General features: G+C 71.6%; 4 protein-coding genes across 11 annotated transcripts; 2 read left to right on the forward strand and 2 right to left on the reverse strand.

Moving 5' to 3' along the window:
- The first annotated feature begins 5,808 nt into the window (after positions 1-5,808).
- Positions 5,809-9,615, forward strand: ANKRD34C (ankyrin repeat domain 34C). Of its 8 annotated transcripts, none has more exons than XM_075431240.1 (3): positions 5,809-5,988; positions 6,655-7,124; positions 8,000-9,615. In XM_075431240.1, exon 3 carries the CDS (start codon positions 8,048-8,050, stop codon positions 9,596-9,598), a length of 1,551 nt encoding a protein of 516 aa, XP_075287355.1. In that variant the 5' UTR covers positions 5,809-5,988; positions 6,655-7,124; positions 8,000-8,047; the 3' UTR covers positions 9,599-9,615. The 8 variants fall into 8 exon arrangements, with proteins under 8 accessions (XP_075287355.1, XP_075287358.1, XP_075287354.1 ...); XM_075431243.1 differs by having other exon boundaries at positions 6,655-6,987; XM_075431239.1 differs by having other exon boundaries at positions 6,655-6,923.
- Positions 9,616-12,010: 2,395 nt separating this feature from the next.
- Positions 12,011-14,683, forward strand: TMED3 (transmembrane p24 trafficking protein 3). Its single transcript, XM_075431251.1, has 3 exons — positions 12,011-12,185; positions 12,600-12,848; positions 13,359-14,683. Exons 1-3 carry the CDS (start codon positions 12,015-12,017, stop codon positions 13,593-13,595), a joined length of 657 nt encoding a protein of 218 aa, XP_075287366.1. The 5' UTR covers positions 12,011-12,014; the 3' UTR covers positions 13,596-14,683.
- Positions 14,684-15,863: 1,180 nt separating this feature from the next.
- Positions 15,864-18,096, reverse strand: LOC142362527 (putative gonadotropin-releasing hormone II receptor). The gene is made up of 4 exons (XM_075431247.1): positions 18,057-18,096; positions 17,120-17,481; positions 16,505-16,709; positions 15,864-16,325 (listed from the first exon to the last, which is right to left on the reverse strand). The coding sequence occupies exons 1-4, from the start codon at positions 18,094-18,096 to the stop codon at positions 15,871-15,873; spliced, it is 1,062 nt and encodes a 353-aa protein (XP_075287362.1). The 3' UTR covers positions 15,864-15,870.
- A 2,002-nt stretch (positions 18,097-20,098) lies between these two features.
- Positions 20,099-21,560, reverse strand: LOC142362528 (uncharacterized). Its single transcript, XM_075431250.1, is given in 4 exon segments — positions 20,099-20,161; positions 20,492-20,719; positions 20,876-21,331; positions 21,333-21,560. Coding segments are annotated over 4 exon segments (975 nt in total).
- Between the last annotated feature and the right edge of the window lie 2,661 nt (positions 21,561-24,221).

A 24,221-nucleotide genomic window follows, 5' to 3' on the forward strand; every position in this document is an offset into this window, starting at 1 on the left:
CCCTCCAGAGCTTTGCCAGCTCCCCCAGCCCCGCCGAGCGGCCGTGCCGCAGGACGGGGAGCGAGCGGCCGCCCGCCCCACCGCTCCCACTGCCTCCCCCAGCCCAGGCAACGTCCCCATGCCAGGGCCGAGCGTCCCAGCACTGCCCCGGCACCGCAGCCAGCCGAGCCGGGGACAGGAGGGGACACAGAGCGGCCGTCGACCGCCCGGGCGCAGCACTGCGTGGCCACACGAGGTGTCGGGGCAGGGCTGCCGCTCGCCGAGGCCGTCACCGATAGCAGCTAACTCGCCTCCATCACACCCTGGGATACTGGTACCTGCTTGCTTAGTTTTTCCAGCAGGAGAAATCAGGGTCAGAATCACAGCAGACGCAGACCCGCAGCAGGGTTTAGCCCGTGCCCGTCTGTGGGGAAAATGTCCAGACGCTGCGGGAACGGCTGCTGCCCCTCACCCCTGGAAACCCCCCCGAGGGGCACAGCGGGGGCTGCACACGTGGATGGGGCACGGCAGGGACCCGGGGCTGCACCCCCCCGGGAGGGGAGCGCCGGCAGGTCCGCGGGCCGGACCCCGAGCTTCATGAACCTGTCACCATGGCGAACCCGCACCGCGCGCCCGCAGCAGCAGAGCCGGGCACAAGCCCCCCGCGGGGCCACAGCGCAGGCTGCACACCGAAGGGCTGGGACCCCCGGCTGCCCCGTGCCAGGTCTGCAGACCCCCCATGCCCAGGGCAGCCCCGCTGTGCCCTGCGGGTCGGGAGACCCCGGCCGTGCCGCAGCCAGGGCATGGGGTCGCAGCATCCCTGGGATGGGGTCACAGCGTCCGCAGCGGAGCTGGTGGTCCCCTCCAAAACGTCATCGCCGAGCGCGCTCCCCATCACCGGCGCGCACCCCCCCGGGGAAGCGTGTTTATAAAAAGCAGCCGTGCGTGGACGAGCTGGCAGAAATAGCTGCGCGCCGCCCTCCAAGAGACCATCGCCAGCTGCTCTGCGCAGCACCCGAAATAGAACCGGCGCGGCGCAGCCCCTGGGAGACGGTCCCTGTTCAGCCAGGGCAGGCAGAGCCAGAGGGCTGCGCCCCGGGGAGAAGCCCCTTCCCCAGGAGACGGGCCAGGCTCTGACAAGCCACGGGCTGAGATGCTGCAGCTTCTCTGGACCTTCAGAAGCCTGCGGAGCCGTGCTTGCCCCTCGCCGCCCCGTCCCCGAGCCTGCACCCACGGCCGCAGCCTCCTGAGGCATCACGGCAGCCCCTGCTCGAGTGCCCCGGGGATCCCAGCCGCAACACACGCAAACCAGACAGGCCCACCACGGTCCCAGCAAGCAGCCGAAAGCAGCTCCTTCCTCCTCCGGGCTGGGCCAGGCTCCGCTTCCAACCCCAGGAAGCTCTGATCGACGGGTGAGAACTGCCCGCCAGCTCGTCCGCGGTGAGATACGCTGGCATGGCCCAACCAAGCACCCCACATCTCGGCTCATCTCTTCGGTGTCGCAGTTGTCACCGCTGCCCCTCCCTGCCTGGGAGGAAGGAGCCCCTCTGCCGGGATCAGGGTACCGGGTACCAGTATCCCCACACCCGCCAGCAGCAGCTCCGGGCCGGTGCCCACCCCCCGCAGCCTGCCGGGGTTGCTGGGGCAGAGCAGGACTCAGAGCACCCACAGGATGGCACCCCGGGCACCCACAGAGCCACCTCTCAGCCTTGCCCCAAACTGGCTGGGTCTGGAGACCACCCCGCAGCCCCCCAGCCTGCCCAGGGCACTGCTGCCGTGCTGAGGATCACGGCCAGGGCTCAGAGCCCCGGCGCCGGAGCTGCTGCGCCTCCGGCAGCCGGCCCCGTTGCCATGGCATCCTGAGGGATGGCACGGCTGCTGGCGAGGAAGATGAGCAGGATGAAGGTAGGTGGACACGTTGGCTCTGCACAGTCAGGATGGGGCTGGGGCGGACCCGGGGATCCCTTGCAGCAGGCAGGGGCCGTTCCCCATCCCCAGGAGGTCCCAGCACTGGGATAACTGGCAGCAGCCGTGGCTGGAGCACCCATTGCTCGCTGGCCTCGTCAGCAGGGAGCCGCACAAGGTGCTGAGCTGGTCTTGACAGCTCGGGCATCGCCGTACCCGGGGCTCTGCTGCTGCCCTCCCCGACCCTTGGCACGCCGGCTGGGAGAGCTTCTCCTCTCCCTGCAGCTCTTACCAGGGCATGGGAAGAAATCGGCACCTGTGGACGCCTCGCACTGGGTTATGAACAGCAAACGAGCCCAGGGCTCTGCCCCCAGGGCTGCCCCTGCGCCCCACTGCCGGATCTCAGACCGTACCCGGATTCACATCCGCGCTACCGAGACCGAGGAGCGAGCACGCTGGTGCTGGTCCCACAGCGGAGGACAGAGATGCTCAGCCCAGAACAGCAGCGCGGTTAAAGCTGAGATGACACAGGTGACATTTGCCAGGCATCTCTGCGTGTCCCTTGGGTTCAGCCCAGCTCCCTCCCTGTTCACTGCTCCCAGCAAACCAAGCGAGGAGCAGGGATATTCAGCCCAAATCTCCTATTTAACCAAAACCTCCCATTTTAAGCACTTCTCATTCCCAGCAGCGGAACCTTGTACTCGGAGCCGCACCGGGCGTGCAGTGCCCAGGGTTCTGGTACCTGGGCAGGGAGAAGGAGCAGCTGCCCCCAACCCCCCCGGTGAATCGGCAGGGAGCAGCCCGCAGCCCAGACGTTACTCAGCAAATCGTTCTGAATAACTGGCGGCTCTGAAAAAATGCAACCTGTGATCATGTGCGAATAGAAGGGGGGGGCATCTCCATTAATCACTCATCATGAATTATTCAGCAAAAGAGGAAGCAGAAGGCAAGCACAGAACCGAGCTGTGTAGAAACGCAGTGGGTTGTCCACGTCCCATGGCCACCCCCAGGCCACAGTCCCCGCACGCAGCCCCAGCAGAGCTCTGCCCCGCCGGCACGAGGGCCGCCGTGTCCAGCCCTGAGTTCGGAGCGAGCCGCGGGCCGCCCTGCCACGGCAGCTCCTCTCGGACACGCAGCCGACGGGGAGATGGAGCCGGCCTCGCCGTGCTCGTCCCTCGCTGCTGTGAGCAGGGCTGGGGCATCTCCCACCCCACGGACCCCCGGGAGCTGGTGAGGCCAGGCTGGCGGAGCAGGAAAGCGAACTCTCAGGTCCGAACATCCGCAAGGAAGGGTTCCTCCTGCCCCCGGAGCCGCCTCGGCAGCGCATGGGACAGCCCGGCGCTGGAGCCGGGAGCCAGCCCGCGCCCCGGCACGGGGACCGTAACTACTGGGGACGGCGAGGCTGGCAGAAGAGGAGGGGTCGCTGGCAGGTGAGGGGGTGTCCGCTCCTGTCAGTTGTTGCTGACACTCTGCTAATTGAGAGGATTGCTGCCAGGAGGGGTAATGACAGCCTGGAGAAGGTTGTGTGACTCACAGCGTCTCGCAGCCCTCTGCTCCCAGCCACGGCCGTCTCTCTCCGTGTAGCAGCTCGCTGGGAACAAGCGACCCCCTCCCTTGAGTCAGCCCCCCCAAACCTCCCAACGCAGCTGCTGGCAGATCCCCCGGCTCCAGCATGGGGCCAGCCCGGGCACCGCAGGGAGGACCCTCGGGTGGGAGACGTGGCCCCTCCAGCCCAGGCCCTGAGCACAGCCGCTCGACCGCAGCACCGGTTTCCACCCGTGTGGGGTCCTCTCTGTCATCTGTGCCCACACCGAGATGGCAGCTTTTGTCCCTGGTGACCCAGCTGTGAGTCCCAAGGCACAGCAGGGCAGATGCTGCTTTTTGGTATCACGTAAATTACTTATAAACCGTCGATCATTTCTGTAATCCCACACGACAAACGCGTGTTTGCAGGAGCACCAGCCCCGCTGCATGCACAGCCGTCAGGTCCAGGCACTCCCGACGTCTCCAACACCCCAGGACCTCCCCTCTGCCCCCTGCTCCCTCCCTCGTTGCGGCTGTCCCTTACGCGTCCCCCAGCCCCGGGGTGGGTGGGGGGATTCCCCCCTTGACCGGGCTCGAGCACCCCGTCGGCGCGGGGATGCTGCAGTCGCTGCAGAGCAAACCCCCACCCCGCGCAGAGCCCGTGCTCACCCTGCCAGGGCAACCCGTCCGGTTCTAAATTTGCTTTTTCAGGTAGGGCTTTTCCACAAATAATCTGGTGCACGCACCTGAAGATGCATGGACAAACAGACACATTTTCAGAGTTGATATGGCCAATTTCACGAGCTGCCGAGCGGTCTCTGCCTCACCGGAGGTAGCAAAGAAGCTGCCATCAGGTTCTCCTAAGTGCTTGCTGCTGTAATAAGACCTCCTTCACTTCCCTGCTAGCTCTGATTATTGTTATTATCACCTTTTACCAAAGACGACTGCAAATCTAGATAATGTTTTAGTGACCACAAGAGAAGTTTCCCCCGATGTGAACCCAATCTAAGAGTGCTACGGTAACGATCGCTACGGGCAGCGCCAGTCTGCTGAATTACGGAGCCGCGTGGAACCTTCTGTTCATTGCACGTTTATGACCATTTCCCCCCTTCCACGCAATCGCCTGTTTCTGCTGGGACTGCTCCCAAAGCGCCGATCTTCTCAGCAGCCCCAGCGTAAGAGGGGCCGGATTCTGCGGAAAAGCCGTTTTCTGCCTGGCTGAGAGACTGCGGGACCGGAGAGGTCTGCCCGGGGACAGCGGGAGAGCACGGGGCCCGGCAGCTCCTCACCGACGTCAAGGGGGCTTCGTGCCCCGGAGGGCACACGCGGGGACCCCAGCCACCCCGTGCACAACACAGCGCACCCGGGTACCCCAGGTGCACACTTGGGCTGCAGGGTCACAAGCACTGGAGGGGACCTGGGGGGTCTCCAAGCCGCCCCCTGCTCCAAGCAGGACCAGCTGCAGGCTGAGACCAGTTTGCTCATGGCTGGGCCCACTGGGGCTGGAAACCCTCCAGACAGAGGGGGCAAAGCCCCCCGGGTGCCCACGCTGGTGCTGGGTGCTCCCCACAGCGGGAGCTGAGCAGCGTCACAGCACGGGGCACGCAGCGGGCACGGGCAGCACACGCAGGCAGCGGGGAACACGCGTGGCTCAGCTCCCCCCCCGGGCATGGAGCCCCACAGTGACACGGGCACCCGACACACGGGCAGGCAGGCAAACACACGTGTGCGGGGACACATGGACACGGGCACCCTGCACACGGGCAGACAGGCAAACACACGTGTGCAGGGACACATGGACACAGGCACCCTGGCAAACACACGTGTGCGGGGACACATGGACACGGGCACCCCGCACACAGGGAGACAGGCAAACACACGTGTGCGGGGACACATGGACACAGGCACCCCGCACACGGGCAGACAGGCAAACACATGTGTGTGGGGACACATGGACACGGGCACCCTGGCAAACACACATGTGCGGGGACACCCACCCGCGGCGCACCCCCCACGCACAGGCACAGCTCCACGCCCGCAGCAACACACCTTGCACACGCACGGACACACGCGCACCCCCGCGACACGGACACCCCCGACGGTGCGCACCCACGCCCACCCCCCCCACGCACGCACAGACTGACGGCCACCCACGCGTGCAGGAACACGCACCTTGCACACGCACGGACACCCCCTCCCCGGCCCCCCGCACACGTGGGCGCCGCCCGGACACCCACACCCCCCCACCCGCCCCCGCACACGCGCCCCCGCGGGCGGGCAGGGACACAGCCCCGCACCCCCCCCCCCGCACCCGGCCGGGGGCGGAGGCGCCGCCCCCCCCCCCGCGCGGGTCGGGCCGCGCGTGACGCAGCCGCCCGGAGCGCGCGGGCGGGGGGGGGGGGGCCCGGCTGCCGGTACCGGAGCGGAGCAGGCGGCGGGTGCCGGGGCAGGGTCCCCCCCCCCCCAGAACCTCGGACAGCGGCAGCGGGACGGCCCCGCGGGGGGGACCACGCACCCCCCCCCGCACTCCCGACGGGCGGGGCCGGGACCCCCCGGCGGCACCGGGACCGGGGGACGGAGGTGAGAGCCGTCGGGGGAGCGACGCGGGGCCGAGCGGCGGGGGGGCCGCGGCCCCGGGGAGGGGGGCGACGCCGCTTGTGCCTTGGGGGGGGTGGGCGGGGGGCGATGCCCCCGGTGCGGGCACCGACAGCTGCCCCCGAACCGCAGATCGACGCGCCCGGGGCCGGCGGGGAAGGGCAGGGCAGCCTGCAGACCCCACCGTGGGGGGGGTCCGGGGGAGAGCCACCGAGCACTCGGGGCAAAGCATGGGGGGCTCGGGGGGGGGGTCCCTCGCGGGTGGGGTGCTCAGGGGCGGGGTGGGCACAGCAGGAGCGGGGGGCAGGCGCGTGGCCGGGCCCCTGGTCCGTCCCTGCGCCCGGGCAGTGTTCCCATGGCGCTGGGCACCTGCGGGTCCCCCCAGCACGGCCTTGAGCCCCCCCCAGGTGCTGGCGCTGCGGGGTCTGGTGACGCCCCTGGGGCCGCGATGCTGGGAGCCTCGCCTGGCTCAGAGCCCCGCGGCACCGGTGGGTCCCCCCGCGGCACCGGTGGGTCCCCCCGCGGCACCGGTGGGTCCCCCCGCGGCACCGGTGGGTCCCCCCGCGGCACCGGTGGGTCCCCCCGCGGCACCGGTGGGTCCCCCCGCGGCAGCCCTGCTGCGGGGCACTGCGAGGGACGCTGCGCCCGCAGCGCGGGGTTCCGGGCAGCGAGGCCGCGGCTGCTCGGCGTCTCCTTCAGCAGCGAGGCAGCGGAGGAGCCCGCGGAGCCCAGGAAGCCATGGGACATGCTCGCGCTGTCCCCAGCACGCTCGGCGTTACGTCCCCAGAGCCCTAGCCCGACGCGGCGGGACCCACCTCGGCACCGCGACCGCCGCGGGTTCTCCGGCGCTCGCGGAAATGAGCTGCGTCCAGGCAAACGTCGGCGCGGCCGCTGGCGAAGCGGGGCTGGAGCTGAGCGAGGCAAGCTGAGGAGCATCGCCGGGGAGCGACGAGAGCAGCGCTGCTCTGCCAGGGGGGACGAGCCGTAAGCCGAGGGTGGCCCCCGCGCAGGCCGGGGACGAGACCTCGTCAGCAGGGCAGGGACAGGTCCCACCAACAGCCCTCAGGCCAGGGGAAGGTGGCAAGCCGGGTCCCGGTCGATGAGCGAAGCCCAATGTGCAGGTCTGGTCTGGTCTGGAGGGAGCCTCAGGCACCTGCAAAGCTCAACCCGGGCCTGGGGGCTGGGCCAGCGTTTAAATAGAGGCGGGGGGGTGGGGGGTGGGGGTCTCAGGTGGGGCTGGTCAGGGCAATCCAGGGCAATTGGCACACGCGGGCCAGGTGGCCAAGTCTTCTGGCACACCTGGAAGAGAGGAAGGCTGACAGAGAAAGATACCGTAGAATCACAGAATTATTAAGGTTGGAAAAGACCTCTGAGATCATCAGGTCCAGCCGTCACCCCAACACCCCCATGCCTGCTAAACCCTGTCCCCAGGTGCCACATCCACACGGCGTTTGAACCCCTCCAGGGATGGGGACTCCCCCACTGCCCTGGGCAGCCTGGGCCGACGCCTGACCGCTCTTTCAGTGATGAAATTTTTCCAAATATCCGACCTGAGCCTCCCCTGACGCAGCTTGAGGCCATGAGTGCACCCTAAAGATGAGGTCGCTGCGAGGGGCCCAATGCCAGCGCGTGGCACGGCCGTGAGCAGGCAGCGCCGCGGCATCTCCCCGCCGGCAGAGACCCGCTCCTCCTGCCCGGGAGGTGCCCGAGGGGAGCCAGCCTTTCCCCCCGCTGCCGCTCGCCTGCCTCGGCCCACGGGCACCCCCAGACCCCCCCCAGGCACCCCCAGACCCCGTGTGCAGGGGCTGCGGTGCCGCACGCGGGCGGGGGGTGGCTGCGGGGGGCTCCTGGTGCCGCGGCGTGGGGTGGCCGTGGTCAGAGAGGCGGCGGGACGCGGAGCAGGGCCAAGGGCACGACAGCCCCGGGAGGGGAGGGCAGGGGCGAGGGGCAGCGCTGAGGAGCGAGCCTCACGTCTCCTTCACGGTTCCTTCCACAGCGGCCGGCGGACGCCGTCTTTGCCCACCGGTGAGCGCCGGCCGGTGCCATGGATGAGGTGACGGAGCTGGAGGTGGGGGGGAACTCCCTCCTGAAGGCAGTGTGGCTTGGCCGGCTCCGGCTGACGCGGCTGCTGCTGGAGGGGGGGGCTTACATCAACGAGAGCAACGAGAAAGGGGAGACCGCCCTGATGGTGGCCTGCATCACCAAGCACGTCGACCAGCAGAGCATCAGCAAGGCCAAGATGGTGAAGTACCTGCTGGACAACAGAGCCGACCCCAACATCCAGGACAAGTCCGGGAAAACAGCCCTCATGCACGCCTGCCTGCGCGGCGCCGGGGGGGACGTGGTGTCCCTGCTGCTGGAGAACGGGGCAGACCCCAGCCTGGAGGACCACTCGGGAGCGTCGGCTCTGGTCCACGCCATCAACGCCGACGACAAGGACGTGCTGCAGCACCTCCTGAACGCCTGCAAGGCCAAGGGGAAGGAGGTCATCATCATCACCATGGACAAGTCGGCCGCTGGCACCAAGACCGCCAGGCAGTACCTGAACGTTCCCCCCTCACTGGAGTTCAAGGAGAGGGCCCCTCCCGAGGCGTGCGCAGCAGCCGCCAGCGCCCACCGGAAAACTCCTGCCTCGGCACCTTCCTCCGCCGACAGGGAGACCGGCGTCTTCATCCCGCAGCCGTCGCAGCCCGGGGACAGCCCCTCTGCCAGGGCTGCCGGCGAGCCCCCCTCCCCGGGCCGGGGAGCCGCGGCGGCCAGGCGAGCCCGCCTGCCGCAGCTGAAGCGCCTGCGCTCGGAGCCGTGGGGTCTGATCGCGCCCTCGGTGCTGGCAGCCCCCGCGCACCGCGACGACACGCGGCTCTGCGGGGACGGCCAGGTGGTCACGGCCATCGCCGACCTCTCGCTCTCCAAAAAGGCTCCCCTCGCCCGGAGCGGCAGCGGCGGCGGCAAGAGCAAAGACCCCTCTCTCTTCCCGCCGGTGGACGAGCAGGCTCCGAGGAAAGCCACCTACGAGAAGAGCCAGGCCGCCCACCCGCGCCTGCCCCGGAGGAGCACGGTCCCCCAAGAGCCGGAGAGCTCGGCCGCGGCGGCGGACGCGCTGCACTGGAGGAGGCTGGGTGCCGAGCACTACGACTGCGACGCGCCGCTCGCCGGCGCGCCCGGCCCGGCCGAGGCGGGGAAGGTGCCCTCGGAGAGGAGGAAGCTCAGTGGGTCCCACCTGGCCTTGCTGGGTGGCTCGCGGGACTCGCTGGATGGCATCGCCGGCACGTCGCCCGGGACCGTCCGGCGCCGGCCGCCCGGCTTGCTGGAGAGGCGCGGGTCCGGGACCCTGCTGCTGGACCACATCTCCCAGACAAGGCCCGGATATCTGCCCCCCCTGAACGTGAACCCCAACCCCCCCATCCCCGACATCGGCTCCAGCAGCAAATCCTCCTCCCCGCTTGCTGCTGGCCTGAAGGTGCTGGTCCCCGTCGCGCCCAGCTCGCCCAGACGGGGCGACTTGAGAGCCAAAAGGAAGCTTCTCCGGAGACACTCCATGCAAGCGGAGCAGATGCGGCAGCTCTCCGACTTCGAGGAAGTGATGGCCCAGTAGCCGTGTCACCACGTGCTTCCCAGGAAGGCTCCAAGCCAGCGCTGTCCCTGCAGAATCGTGACGGTTCCCGCACCGAGCGGTCGCCCAGCACCGGGGAAGCGCGGGGGGCTGCGGGGGTCAGACGCGTGCCCAGGGGCTCAATCCGGAGGTTCCTGCTCCTGCGTCGCCGGAGCTGTCAGGGGAGCCCGGGCACGGAGCCCGGGCAGCCGCGGGGTCTCTGGCGCTCTGCGTTCACTGCTGGACCTTCCTCCAGGAGCGACTGCCTGCGAGACCGACCCAGATCGGCCGGGATCAGCAGGCTGCGCACGAAGGCTCCCGCCTGCGCTTCGCCTGCTCCTCGTTACAGAATCACAGAATGGTCGGGGCTGGAAGGGCCCTCTGTGGGTCACCCAGCCCAACCCCCTGCCCAAACAGGGTCACCCACAGCAGGCTGCACAGCACCGCGGCCAGGCGGGGCTGGAATATCTCCAGAGAAGGAGACTCCACAGCCTCCCTGGGCAGCCTGGGCCAGGGCTCCGTCACCCTCAGAGGGAAGAAGTTCTTCCTTGTGTTCAGCTGGAGCTTCCTCTGCTCCAGTTTGTGCCCGTTGCCCCTTGTCCTGTCGCTGGGCACCACTGCAAAGAGCCTGGCCCCATAAATTACTTACAACCCGCTTCTCTTCCACCCCGCTCGTCCCGACACGGAAACCCGCCTGGAGCCCCATGCCAGGGAGCCGCGGGGCTGACGAGTTTGTGAAGTGCCTACCGGGAAGGGAAGGAGCTTGATGCTGCGCGAGGTGGGACGAGCAGAAAGACCCCTCCCCAGCCCCGGGTGCGTCGGTACCCGCACTGCACTGCAGAGGAGGACGATCCTCCGCCTCGGAGACTTCCAGGCACTGCGGAGCTCCAGAGGCTGAGCTAACCCCGACACCGCTGCAGCCCGGTGCCTGCAGCGGGCCGGGATCGGGAACGGGTTTGTCTCCGTCAAACCAAGGTTCAGGGGCGTTTCCCAGCACACTGAGCAACGCCGAGCACCGGATTCCTGGGCAGGGAGCTCCCAGCCTGTCCGTGTGGGACGGGGGAGCTCGTGGTGAGCGTCAGGGCTTCGTCACACAGCACAGCACCGCAGCCAGGACCCCGCTCTCCTGCTGACCCCACGCAGCGACAGTCCTCTGGGGCCAAAGCAGAGCTGAGCGAGAGGCGGGGGGAGCAGCGGCGGGACAGGCACATCACCGTCCTGGCACAGCGCGAGGTCGAGCCAGCCGTGTGTCCGCACGGCTGGAGGGGGGGCTGCGGCTGCCATTCCATCCTGCCACACAGGGACCCCCGGGCACCCAGCCCTACCGCACCCCGCTGCAGGACTGGGCCTGCGAGAGCAGCACGTGGCAGGTCTGCAGCACCCGGGCAGCGAGACCGTGCGCTGCCACCTGCTCCCATCCCCACCCGCACAGCCCCAGCCCCAGCCGGCCACCGGCCAGCGGCGGCGAGCACTCCTCGCCCCGCGCTCAGCAGGGACCAGGGGCTGGATGCGTGCCGCAGCTGCCAAACCCACCGCAAGGAACCCGGCCCACGCCCCTGTGCCGCTGGCTCGGCGCGCGTTTCGGACCCGAACGTCGTGTCGGCCGCTCGGACCAGCCCAAGCGCGAACAGCTCCCGCGGGTCTGTGCGATGAAGTCCCCGTGTCCACGGCACAGGCAGCACCGCGCTGGGAAGCGCGTGGGAGCAGTCTCGCCCCGCCGCGGCTGCCGCCGGGTTCTGCCCTCACCTCGCTCGGCCCGGCGCACGCTGCCGTCGCTGCTTCCGGCGTGGCCCAGGGCGTCAGCCGTCTGCCTCCGGGCTGCCGCCGAGCTCCGCACAGCTCCCGCACGAAGCGGCGCGGGAATCTTCGCCGGAAGTGCGTTTTAGACTGAAACAGCTACCGAGGGCACAGCTGGGCTTATGTTTCCACAGCCTCAAAGTTTCCACTTCCCGCAGGCCGAATTTCGGGTGGATTTCCCCCGTGATGACCAGGCGTGTCTCACACGTTAGCGCGTGGGGTTTCGAATCCCGCAGTCCACCTGCTCCGTCCGGCGGCTGGCGATTGCCCGTCGCTGAGCGGCGCCGGAGGCCCTCAGCCGGCGGCAGGCAGCGCGCCCGTGCGGGAACGCTGCGGCGCGGGTGCGGGGAGCACCGTGTCGGAGCGTGACGTCATGCGGCAGGACGGGCTGCTTGCGGTACGGCGGCGGCGAGGAAGGGCTGGGCGCTGGCCGGAGCGGGGCCACGCCCCCCGCTGCGGCCACGCCCCCCCGCTGCGGCCACGCCCCTCCGGGGCCCCCCCGCCCCCCGGGGCGGTGCCGCAGCCCGGGGCCGCCCCCCAGCGGAAGCGGCGCCCCTGGCGGTGCCGGGGCCGGGCGGGCGCCACGTCAGGAGTGGGCGGGGCGTGGGCGGGGCCGGACGGGATGGCGCGGTGCGGGCTGCGGGCGCGGTGCGGGCTGCGGGCGCTGCTGCTGCTGCTGCTGTGCGCGCTGCGGGCCGGCGGCACCGAGCTGACCTTCGAGCTGCCCGACAGCGACAAGCAGTGCTTCCACCAGGAGCTGGAGCGCGGCCTCAAGTTCACGCTGGACTACCAGGTACTGCCCTGCCCGCCACCCCCACCCCTGCCCTCCCCCCACCCCCGCTTCCCCTGCCCTCCCCGTGCCCCCCACCCTGCTCCCCCTGCCCCGCAGACCCCCGGCCAGGCGGCAGCCCCACCTCTCCCGCGCACCCCCAGCTCCCCCCAGCCGTCCCCAACCCTGGCCCCGTCCCAGTGGTGCCCGCCTCGGAGCCAGGACCGGGATGTGGCCTCAGGAGCCCCCAACCCGGCCATGGCGGCTGGCCCGGGCTGTCCCCCTGCCCGGGCACCCACCCGAGCTGCGGGCGCTGTGGGGTGCAGCTTCCCGGGGGTCCCCCAGCCTGGGCAGCCGTGGGCACGGTGCCTGCTCGCTGCGGGCACGGGGTCCGGCGGGGCTGCTGTCTGCGGGGCGGACCTGGGTCTCCTTGCGCAGGTGATCACCGGCGGCCACTACGACGTGGACTGCTACGTGGAGGACCCCAACGGCAGGACGATCTACAAGGAGACCAAGAAGCAGTACGACAGCTTCCCGCACCGCGCCGAAGTCCACGGCGTCTACACCTTCTGCTTCAGCAACGAGTTCTCCACCTTCTCGCACAAAACCGTCTACTTCGACTTCCAGGTGGGCGACGAGCCGCCCATCCTGCCCGACATGAGCAACCGCGTCACCGCCCTGACGCAGGTGGGTCGCTGCGTGCCGCCGCGGCTCCTGCCTGCGGCCAAATGGCCCCGCGGGACGGGTTGGGGGCTCACCCCCCTCCCCCTCACAAATGCAGAAGTGCCAACCGCCAGCCAACCGCCCCGCTGCGTGCGGGCTGCGTCCTGCTCCCGGCACCGCGGGCAGAGAGCGGCGGCGGGGGCTGCTCGGGGCCTGAACCTCCCCCACCCGAGCACCCCGTTTCCATCCCGCCCAAGGGGGGTGCAGCAAGGCTTTTCCACCCCTCGGTGTGAGTTCACGGGGGTGGCCGCACCCTGGGCTGGGACCCAGACCCTGCCCTTGGCCCCCGGGGTCCCAGTTGTGCTACGGTGCTCGCAGCCGGCTCCTCCGCCGGGCGGTCTCCAGCCGCTCTGGGGTCAGGGCTGGCAGGGTGCTGCTGGCCTGCTCTTGGGTGCCCCAGCGCAGTCCTCGGCCACAAGCACCCGGCCCGAGCTGTGCCGAGGCAGGAGCGACGGAGCGTGCTTGTCTCCGCAGATGGAGTCCGCCTGCGTCACCATCCACGAGGCTCTGAACACGGTGATCGACTCCCAGACTCACTACCGCCTGCGGGAAGCGCAGGACCGGAGCCGAGCCGAAGACCTCAACGGCCGGGTCTCGTACTGGTCGGTTGGGGAAACCCTCATCCTCTTCGTGGTCAGCATCGGGCAAGTGATGCTGCTCAAAAGCTTCTTCACCGAGAAGAGACCCGGCAGCGGCGCGGCCGGCACCTAGAGCCCCAGCCGCCCCGCGCCCGGACTGCGGGGGGGAGCGGGCGGGCAGCCCGGGCCACGCTGCACCTCCGTTTTCTGCAGGGTGCTGCCGGGGGGAGGGGGCTGGGAGAAGCGGGGGCTGACGAGACGCTGCTGAGCCAGGTGGAAAGCGGCCACCCAAGTACGGGCACCCCCTGCACGTCCCCTTCGAACAGGCACCCCCCGGCACACCCCCCCCAGCATCGCCTCCCGCTTTGCCCTCGCCTGCCCTGCGGCCCTCTGCCCGCTCGCCCCCTCCCCGGGAAGCGGGGGGGCTCGCTGGGCTTCGGCTCACCCCTCCGGCCCCTTGCCCGATGCCCGGTGCACCTTGCGAGCCCGATGCGGCCGCAGGGTGCAGCCGGGCGTCCGGCAAGGCCACGCGCTGCCCGCTCACACCGGTGAGCTCTGCCGGGGCCGGCGAGGGGCTGGGGCAGCGCTGACCCCCCCAGCGCCCACCTCCTGAGCCCGCGTGCCGTTCTCCCGGAGGGGAGCTGCGCGGCGGGCGGCGGGCAGAGGAGGGGTGGGCGCAGCCGCGCTGGGTGCCGCAGCGGGCAGGCTCGTCCCCGCAGCAGGGCCGAGGCCGGCGGCAGCGTCCCGGGAGCCGCTGGCCCAGAAATGGGGGCGAGGTTTCAGCAGGGGCTCCTTGCTTGGTGGTGTCCATCGCGTTGCAAGCCCCCATCCTCGCCGGGGAGCGTTCCCCAGCCCCTCTCTGCCGCGGGAGCAAGCAGCGTGCCCCGTTTTCACGCTTACGTGAGCCCGTGGCTGCGGCTTGGCCACCCACGCGTCCCACCGTGTCCCGCAGGCAGCGGGAGCGGGCGCAGCTCCGTTCCACCCATCCCTACCCCAGCAGCAGCGAGGAACCCACGCACCCCTAGGACCACCGCCCTGGTCCCTGGCGCCCCACGAAATGGAGACCCGTCCCTGGGGGACCCCCCCCTCCGAGAGCCCCCGGGAGACCAGCACCGGCCACCGCCGCCAGCCGCTGAGCGGGCGCGGGATCGCTGCTCCGGAGCCAGACCGGCACCACTGCCCGTTTACTCTGCCACTTCGTAATAAACCCCTGCGACCGTGGTTCGCGCTGCCGTTATTGGGCACCGCTCCCAGCACGGGCACCCGGGCACGGCCACCGCCGCGCGCGCTGCCCTCGGCTCCCGCCGCCCAGTCGGGCTCCCGGCCCCTCAGCGCCCCGCAGCTGGGCTCAGTGCCCACCGGGGTGCTGCCCACCGCTCCCCCGGCCCTCGGCAGACCCCTGCCCCAGCGGAGCTGGTTTGGTGCAGCCGGCTACCGCAGCCCTGCCGCGCGCCGGCTCAGTGCCGCCGGCCGGACCAGATGCCGCAGCCGGGGAGAGCCCGGCAGCAGGAGCAGCTCTCCCAGCCGTCCCCCCGCGGACATGGCCAGCTCGTGGGGGGGCTTCCCCGGGGCTATGGGCGAATCCCTCGGTCTGGGGTCCCCCCTGGCAACGGGGGCTGGTGACCCCAGTTCTCCCAGTAACCTTTCCCCAATGGGGGGGACGGCAGGGCCATTCGCTGGAGCCATCCCTCGCCCCGACGCTGACCCCGGCACCGCAGGGGGGGCTCAGACCGGCTGCTCCGGGGTGCGGGGGGGAGCGAGGGGCCCAGGCACCCGCAGCCCCTGCTGCAGCCCCCTCCCCAGCTCCCCCGCCTCTCCCGGCTGCGCCAGCTCCCGCGGTAGCGATGGCCTTGGGCGGCTGCCGAGCAGCCGGGCGCCCGCGCCTCGCGACGGCCTTCGGCAGCAGCCGAGCTCCCGTTGGGAGCGGAGCTGCCGGGGGGTGCGAGGGATGGCCCTGGCATCCCCCCGCCCAGGGGCTGCTGCGGGCTCGGTGCCGCGGGGAGGGCAGCACCCAGCCCGTGGGCCTGCCCAGGGCCCCCATGGCGGGGACAGGAGCTGCCCGGACCAGCTCCGGACCACCCACCCCCAGGGCCAGCGGGTCGGGGTCCCACCCAGCCCGTGCCCAGCAGCACTGGCTCTGGGGACCCCAGCCCAGCTCACGGCTGGGGACAGAGGCAGGACGGGAGGTGGCCGTGGGACAATTTATTGCTGCGGTGGGCTCTGCTCCAGCGGCTGTGCCCAGGGGGGGCCGGGGGGGGCTCACACTGCTGCCCGCAGCGGCACTTTGGGGCGCGGAAAGAGCAGCGGTGACCCCGTCCCTGCCCTCGCCATCCTGCCACCGGTTCCCTCCTGCCCGCAGCCTGGGTGCCTGCTGAGCACCCCGGGATGTCCCCGTGGGCGCGGGGCCCTCACAGGGAGCTGCTCTGGCAGGAGCTGGGACCAGGGGGCAGCTCCGGTGCGGCCGGCGCCCGCTGCCCCGGTGCCCCCGGGACGCCCCGCTTGGGCGGCAGCGAGGAGGCCGAGCAGCGGAAGGAGCCGGTGGCTGGGGACGGCGGCTGGGGCTCGGGGCCCTGCCTGCAGGGGCAGCCCCAGCCCCTCCGGAAGGGGATGGTGAAGAGCCCGTAGGTGATGGGGTCCAGGCAGGCGTTGAAGAGGCCGAAGATGAAGAGGATGTGGGTGAGGGCCGGTGAGACCCTCTTCTCCATGACCCGCGGGCAGAACCAGTACCACAGCCCCAGCAGGTAGTAGGGGGTCCAGCAGAGGATGAAGGAGGAGACGATGACCAGGCTCATCTTCAGCATCCGCAGCCGTGCCCGCGGGATGTTGTTCCTGGAGCACCGCAGCGACACGTCCTGCGAGGAGACTGCGGTGGCACGACCGTGAGCAAGGGACACTCGGCTGCCCGGACGGGACGGGGACCCCACAGCCCCAGGGAGGGCCAGGGGGGTCCCCGCACAGCCCTGGCCAGCCCTCCCCCCTGCCCAGGGTCCCCGCAGAGCCCCCCAGGCGCGGGGACGCGGCAGCCGGGTGCCGGGCACTCACAGAGGCTGGAGCCCATGCGTCGGGAGATCTCCAGGAGGATGCGCGCGTAGCAGCAGACCATGACCAGCAGCGGCAGGAGGAAGAGGCAGGCGAAGCCGAGCATGTTGTAGAGGGTCTCGTGCCAGCGCTGGGGGAAGCTGCCGCGCGTGGTGCACTGGGTGAAGTTGTGCGGGGGGCGGAGGGTGACCGTGCGGAAGAGGAAGAGCTGGAGGCAGAGCGGCGGTGGGATGGCAGCCTCCTCCCCGGGGCCGCGGGGTGACGGGGGACCCCGCGCCTCCCAAGGGCAGGGGACCACCGGAGCCACGGGGTCTGATCCTGCCCATGGGAGTGGGACCCGCAGCCACCCCTGCGCCGGCTCCGCTCCCCACTCCCGGGGGGCCGGGGCACGCGGCGGGGTGGGGGGGCAGCGCGGGGTGGAGGGGGACGCTGCCACAGCCCCTCCTGCGCTGCCCAGCTCGGCCGCCTCTCCTCCAAGCCCCCTCCATCCCCATCCCGCGGGGCGGGCGGCAGCACCAGCCCTGGGAGCGACCCCAGCCAGCGCGCTGGGCATCCCGGGAGCCGGGTGGGCACCGGGCGCGGGGCGCGGGGCTGGAGGGGACCCCCGGGGACGGGTACCTGCGGCACCGAGAGCCCCGCGCTGAGGAGCCAGGCGACGTAGAGCATGATGCGGTTCCTGCTGCGGGCGCGGGCGATGGCCAGCGGGCGCAGGATGGCGGCCTGCCGGTCCAGGCTGATGACGACGGTGACGAAGGCGGAGGCGTACATGGCCAGGAGCCGGACGTACATGAGGAGGCGGCAGGCCAGGTCGCCCGCCCGCCATTGCAGCGTGATGTTCCAGACGGCGTCCAGCGGCATCACCGCCACCGTCACCAGCATGTCGGCGGCGGCCAGGTGCAGCAGCAGCAGGCGGATGTGGGACCGCCGGCCGCCCCGCCGGCCCCCCGCCGCCCGCAGCACCGCCAGGTTGCATCCAGCCGAGACGGCGAAGAGGGCGAAGGTGACGGCGACGCGGGCCTGGGCGGCGGGCGAGAAGGTGGGCAGCGGCGGGGGCTCCTCGCCGCCCTCGGCCCGGGGGCTCCAGGCGCAGCCCTGCTCGGGGGGCGGCAGGCTGCCGGCGCTGGCGTTCCCCACCGCGGGGTCCGGGTCCGGCCGGCCCCCTCCTGCTGGGACAGGCGGACAGGCAGCGGCAGCCCCCGGGGTGGGGGCTCAAGGTGGGGACAGGTCACGCTCAGCACAGGAGGCCCCATCCCAGGGAGCCCTGCTCCTGCCCAGGGCTGCGGTGCTGCACCGGGACCCCCACCCCCGTCTGCTCTTTGGGTGCTCTTTGCATCCCTGCTGCTCTTCCAGCCCCCAGAGACCCCCTCAGTCCCCACGAAGCTGCAGGGGGTCCTTGGCAGACGGTCTCAGCTGCCCCAACCCACCCCCTACCCCAGGCCATTCCTCCTGCCCATCCACCCCCCACCCCGGAGCATCCCCCGTGGTCCCACACGGGGACAGAGACCCTCCCAGCCCAGAGCCGGAGCCCCCGGGGGACCCCCAGCCGCCTCACCTCCAGCCAGGGCGTCCCACCCAGCACCGCTCAGCCGAGCCATGGCGGGGCCGCTGCTCAGGCGCTGCCGGGTCTCCCCGCCAAGGGCTCCTGCATCCGTGCCCGGCAGCGAGCGGCGGGGCGGCGGAAAGCGGGGCAGCGGAGCGGGCAGCACCGTCGCGCCGGTGCCTGCAGCCACCTCCGCGCTGGGCCGGTGGGATGCCCTTGGGAGCTCGGGTTGCTCCTTGACGTAGCCAGCCCGCCTGGAACGGCTTGGTCCTTCGCCCCACGCCACCCACGCAGACACAGGAGCAGACACGCGCAGGCTCAGACGCGCGTTCCTGCCGATGCACACGCATGCACACGCATGCACACGCATGCACACGCATGCACGGCTGTGCCCTGAGATCAGAGCCCCCTCTCCTGCTCCCGCTGCACAGGCTCATCCCAAATCCCACCCTGAGCACCTTGTGCGGCTGCCTGCCCCAGGGGAAGGACCTGCACCAGCCCCCAGCCCGCAGCCCCTAGCCCACAGCCCCCAGCCCGCCTGGGTGCTGCACCCTGCCCTGCCGGGGCTGGGACCGCTGCTGCTGGGGCCCGGCGTCGGCGTGCACAAAGGCTCCTCGCTTTGGGGTGCATCGTTTGGGGGATCCAGAGACCCACCGGTCCCTTCTCCCTGCCAGGCTGCCCCAGACTGCTGCTGTCCCCACGACCGGAGAGTGTCCCCATGGCCAAATCATGTCCCCATGGCCAGCGCGTGTCCCCACAGCCAGAGCGTGTCCCCATGGCCAGAGCGTGTCCCCATGGCCAAATCATGTCCCCATGGCCAGAGCATGTCCCCACAGCCAGAGCGTGTCCCCACAGCTGGAGCATGTCCCCACAGCCGGAGCATGTCCCCATGGCCAGCGCGTGTCCCCACGGCCAGAGCGTGTCCCCACAGCCAGAGCGTGTCCCCATGGCCAGAGCATGTGCCCATGGCCAGCGCGTGTCCCCACAGCCGGAGCGTGTCCCCATGGCCAAATCATGTCCCCACAGCCAGGGCATGTCCCCACGGCCAGAGCGTGTCCCCACAGCCGGAGAGTGTCCCCATGGCCAGAGCATGTGCCCATGGCCAGCGCGTGTCCCCACGGCCAGAGCGTGTCCCCATGGCCAGCGCGTGTCCCCATGGCCAGCGCATGTCCCCACAGCTGGAGCATGTCCCCATGGCCAAATCATGTCCCCATGGCCAGATCATGTCCCCACAGCCGGAGCATGTCCCCAGGTCCCCTGAGCCCCGGCTGGGGGGAGCTGCAGCCTGGGGGAGGGTGGGGGGCTGCTTTGCACCTCAAAGGCTTGGCCCCCCCCCCAGCAGCGGGAATTAACATTATTAGCAAGTCATCTCAGATAAGCGGGGCTCATTAGCCCTGCAGATCCCCTGCCCCGGAGCCCCGGCGCGTTAGCACCCGGCTGTCAGGCCCCACCAGGGTCCCTGAGAGGGGCTCCCCAGCCCCCCCACCCCCCGCAGGGAGCCCCGTCTGCAGCCCCCCGCACAACCCTCTGGCTGTGGGGTCTCCAGCCCCAAGGACCCCGTGCCCGAGCCCTTCTGCTGTTGCTGGACCCCGAACACCCACATCTGACCCAGCACTGTGCGGGGTCCGGGGCCGCGGTCCCCAGCCCCTGCAGCCCGGCAAGGCGGTGCCGGATCCATGCCAGAGCCCCTGCCCATGCCTGGTGGGATGTCCACGACCTGCCCTGCTGCAGAGCGGGGTCTGCACCGGCTCAGCCATCCTCTCCGGACCCCAAGTCCCCCCCCCTGGAGCCCACGCGATGGCCCGGGCACGCTGCACCCACCCCGAGCCCGCTCCTGCCACGGGAGCAGCCAGGCGTCGACACGCGGGGGGACAAGGGTTTATTTCTGTACAGTCGCAACCGCCCCAGCACCGCTCCGGGCTCGCACAAGAGCCAGCTCATGGTGTCCCCCCACCCCAGCTGTCCCACGCGTCCCCGAGCCGCAGGCATCCGGATGGCGTTCGCGGGGGCTCCGGCAGCGGGGGCTCCGGCAGCGGGGAGCGGGGGGCTCGGCCGGGTCAGTCCTGGGGCTGCGGCGGGAGCAGAGCCTCCAAGAGCGAGAGCAGGTCCGCAGAGAGCTCCTGGGGGGGGGCAGAGGGTGGGTGAGACGGTGACAGGACAGGGTGGGGGTCCAGGGCAGGGCTGGGGTCTCGGGGGAGCAGGAAGGGGAGGTGACAGAGCCCACAAGGGACGGTGGCACCGGGGGGATCGGTGGGGGCTGAGGGATCCACATGCACCCACTGCAGGGAGGAGGGGGGGGACAATTCTCCGTTCCCGACCCCACACAAGGCTGTTCTCACCCCAAAACCAGCCCCCACACTGCCCCAAGCCAAGGGTGGGGGGCTCCGAGTGCAGCGGGGGGCTGCGCCTTGCCCCGTGCCCACCCCACGCTGACCCCGCCAGCCACGTACCTGGGTGACCGTCCCCGCATCCAGCAGCTCCGGCAGCATCAGCCCCGCGTCCAGGAGGGGGTCGCCGGGGAGGTCCGGGGGGGCCCCGGCCCCTGCGCAGCCGGGAGGGGACAGCCAGGACGACGCTTCGGAGTCGAGAGCGCCGTGCAGCTCCGGGGGGGTCCCCGCCACGGGGGGGTATGGGGGTGACCCCCAGGCCCCCGTCCCCATGTCGGGAACCCCAGACATCTCCAGGGGGATCCCTGCTGCAGGGAAGTAGGGGGGTGACCCCCAGGCCCCCATCCCCGTGTCGGGAATCTCAGGCACGTCTGGGGGGGTCCCTGCTGCAGGACCATAGGGGGGTGACCCCCAGGCCTCGAACGCCATGCCAGGAAGCCCAAACACCTCCAGGGGGGTCCCTACAGCAGGGCTATAGGGGGGCGACCCCCAGCCCTCCGTCCCCACGCCGGGAGCCCCACGCAGCTCCAGGGGGGTCCCCGCCGTCGGAGGTGACCCCCAGCCCGCGGTGCCGGCGGGCGAAGCGTCCCGCGGGGCCGGGGCTGGTGGGTGCCGTGGGGGGTGCGGGGGCTGGCAGCACCCCAGGCCCTGGGGGCAGAGCGGGCAGTGCCGGGGGGCCGCCCCCCGCCGCCGGGCCGGGGTCTCCTGGCCGAGCCCCAGCAGGGCCGAGAGGTGGGCGATGTAGCGGGTGGCGAGGCGCAGGGTCTCGATCTTGGTGAGGCTCTGGCCGGCGGGTGCCAGCGCGGGCGGCAGGTAGTGCCGCAGCCGCAGCAGTGCCCGCGCCAGCCGCCGCATCCGCAGCTTCTCCCGCTCGCTGGCGCTCTGCCGCGGGCCCCCCCGCCACTGCCGCCCGGACCCCCTTTCTGCCGCCGGGGCCTCGCCGCGGGCGGGGGACGGCGGGGCCGTGGCAGGGTCCCCGGGCGGCGGCGGGCGACGAGAGGCCGCAGGAGTCGGGCGAGGGTGCGGGCGAGCTGCTGCTGTAGCCCTCGGGGTCCGGGGGTCCGCGGCAGCCGCAGTCCCGCAGCAGGGCGGCGGTGGGGAGCGGGAGGCCGGGGGCTGCCGAGCGCGCCATGGCTGAGGGGCCGTGTGCCGGAGACCCCGGCCAGCCTGGCTTTATGCGGGGCCCGAGGTGTGAAGTGGCACCTTCGTGGCCGGCATCGGCGGCGCTTCAAAGGCCGGGGGGGCCGGGGGGCCGGGGCAGCCGGCTTTGAACACGCGGGTGACGAATTTTACCCCGGCGGTGTCAGGCTGCTCGGTGCTGCCCACCCCCCTGCCAGCCCTCGCCCCCCCCGGCACCGGCCTGAGGATGGGGCTTGGTCCCCATGGGGGCTGCGGCGGGACTGTAATGGGGGGGCTGCATTGGGGGCTGCAGTGGGACTGTAATGGGGGGGCTGCAGTGGGGGCTGCAGCGAGGCTGGCAGCAGGGTTTGTAGCAGGGCCTTCACCGGGGTCTGCGGGGGGGGGGGGGTCTGTAGGGGCATCTGTGATGGGGTCTGCGGGGGGGGGGTGGTCTGTGGGGGGATCTGTAGCGGGGTCTGTGGGGGGGGTCTGTGGCAGGATCTGCGGGGGGTCTGCAGGGGGGTCTGTGGCATGGTCTGCGGGGGGGTCTGTGATGGGTTCTCGGGGGGGGGGGTCTGCGAGGGGGTCTGTGGCACGGTCTGCGGGGGGGTCTGTGGTGGGTTCTGGGGGGGGGTCTGCGGGAGGGGTCTGTGGAGGGGTCTGGGGGGGGGTCTGGGGGGGGGGTTCTGCAGAGGGGTCTGCAGGGGATTCTGCGGTGGGGTCTGTTGGGGGGGTCTGTGGCGGGATCTGCGGGGGGAGGTCTGCGGGGGGGGTCTGTGGGGGGGGTCTGCGGCGGGGAGGCCTGCGGGGGGAGGTCTGCGGCGGGGGGTCTGCGGTGGGGTGCCAGCTGCAGCGCTGCCAGCTCTGGGTGCCCACGTCCCCCGGCACAGCGCGTGGCCCCAGCTGGGCATCCCCGGTGCCCACCGAGGCTCAGCGCGATGCCGACCCCCGCGCCCGGTGCCGGGGGGGGAGGAGGGGGGGGGGGGGGGGTCCCCCGCAGCCACCGCTAATGGCGTTTCACGCGCTGCTCCTAACGAGCCGCCCGCCCGCCGAGCCCCGGCGCGGAGCCGCTGCCGGAGCCGGGGCCGGAGCCGGCGGTGCCGTCGAGGGGCGGCCCGGGCGCGGCGACCCCCGGGCGGGGGGCGGGGGCCGGGCTGGGAGGGGCCCCCCCGCCGCGTTCCCAGGCCCCGCAGGTGTCGGTGCCGGCGGGTGCGAAGGTTTCCAGGGAAACCCGGCCCCGCCGCGGGAAGGAAAATCCATCAGGGAGCGGGCGGGGGGCCGGGGCACCGCACCGCACCGCACCGGCACGGGCCCGCGGTGCCTCGGGGTGCGGGACCCCCACACGGCATTGTGCACAGCCCCGGGGCTCGGCGGTGGGCGTGGGACCCCCAATAGGGGGTGCACACAGCCCCGCGCTCGGCGGGGACACGGGACCCCCAGACTGGGTGCACACAGCCCCGGGGTGTGATGGTGGGCATGGAACCCCCAATACAGGATGCACAAAGCCCCAGGGCTCGGTGGGGGCACGGGACCCCCAGACCAGGCACACACAGCCCTGGGGCTCGGCAGTGGGCACGGGACCCCCAATATGGGGTGTGCACAGCCACAGGGCTTGGTGGGGGCACGGGACTCCCAGACTGGGTGCACACAGCCCCAGGGTGTGATGGTGGGCACGGGACCCCCAGTATGGGGTGCACACAGCCCCAGGGTTCGGCAGCGGGCACGGAAATCCCCCGTACAGCCCCGGGGCTCGGTGGCGGGCACGGGACCCCCCGTGCGGGGTGTGCACAGCCCCGGGGCTCGGTGGCGGGCACGGGACCCCCTGTGCGGGGTGCGCACAGCCCCGGGGCTCGGTGGCGGGCATGGGACCCCCTGTGCGGGGTGCGCACAGCCCCAGGGCTCGGTGGCGGGCACGGGACCCCCTGTGCGGGGTGTGCACAGCCCTTCTGCAGTATCAGGCACCAGCCCCAGAGCCGGCTGTGGGGCACGGAGCCAGCAGTGGGGCACGGAGCGGGCACAGGCCCTGGGCGCAGCAGGGTACGGGGCCGTCCCCTCCCAGGGAAGTGCTGGTGGCACGGGGTGAGCCAGCACCCCAGTGCTCACCGACTCGTGTGTCCCAGCGGTCACATGAAGCTTGTTCAGCTCTCCTTGGCACTGGCGTGGCACAGATGTGACGAGGCAAATCCCGTTTATTGCTCAGCACCAGCCGAGCGTTCCTGCCGCGCTCGCTGGCGCTGGGCACGCTGCTCAGCCCGTGGCAGCCCCGCAGCCCCGGCCCTGGGGAGCCTGGGCAGGGCCATCGCCAGCGTTTCGAAGCCCCGGTGTGCGGGTGTTGCAGGGCCCTGGGCAGCTGGCAGCGCAGGGACCAAGCGGTCCCCTGCCACGGTCCCCTCCTGCCACCAAGCACGCCCTGGCACCCAGCGCCGGTGCTGCTGGGAGCCACCGGCACCCTGAGGCATCAGCCTGCAGCCCGGCTCCCGGTACCCACCCCGCCTGCCAGGCTGCAGGAGGATGCTGGCATCCAAACCGGCCGTTATCTCCGCGCCGACGTCGCAGACGTGGCACGGGAACACGCGAGCTGATTGCTGTTCACCCCCTCTGCCCTCTCACCGGAGGAAGCGCCGAGCCGCTGCCCCGGCCAAGGTCCGCGCCGGTGCCAGCCCGGTGCCGCAGC

Source organism: Opisthocomus hoazin, chromosome 10 (genome assembly GCF_030867145.1).
Source record: "Opisthocomus hoazin isolate bOpiHoa1 chromosome 10, bOpiHoa1.hap1, whole genome shotgun sequence".
NCBI lineage: Eukaryota > Metazoa > Chordata > Aves > Opisthocomiformes > Opisthocomidae > Opisthocomus > Opisthocomus hoazin.

What these genes read in the sequence shown, in the direction of transcription:
- ANKRD34C (XM_075431240.1), top strand. Translation starts at nt 8,048, where the DNA reads ATGGATGAGGTGACGGAGCTGGAGGTGGGGGGGAACTCCCTCCTGAAG.
- TMED3 (XM_075431251.1), top strand. Translation starts at nt 12,015, where the DNA reads ATGGCGCGGTGCGGGCTGCGGGCGCGGTGCGGGCTGCGGGCGCTGCTG. An exon ending in AGTTCACGCTGGACTACCAG is followed by an intron (nt 12,186 to 12,599) that starts GTACTGCCCTGC and finishes CTCCTTGCGCAG; the next exon opens with GTGATCACCGGCGGCCACTA. An exon ending in GCGTCACCGCCCTGACGCAG is followed by an intron (nt 12,849 to 13,358) that starts GTGGGTCGCTGC and finishes TTGTCTCCGCAG; the next exon opens with ATGGAGTCCGCCTGCGTCAC.
- LOC142362527 (XM_075431247.1), bottom strand. Translation starts at nt 18,096, where the DNA reads ATGGCTCGGCTGAGCGGTGCTGGGTGGGACGCCCTGGCTG. An exon ending in TGGGTGGGACGCCCTGGCTG is followed by an intron (nt 17,482 to 18,056) that starts GAGGTGAGGCGG and finishes TCTTCGCCGTCT; the next exon opens with CGGCTGGATGCAACCTGGCG. An exon ending in ACGCATGGGCTCCAGCCTCT is followed by an intron (nt 16,326 to 16,504) that starts GTGAGTGCCCGG and finishes GTGCCACCGCAG; the next exon opens with TCTCCTCGCAGGACGTGTCG.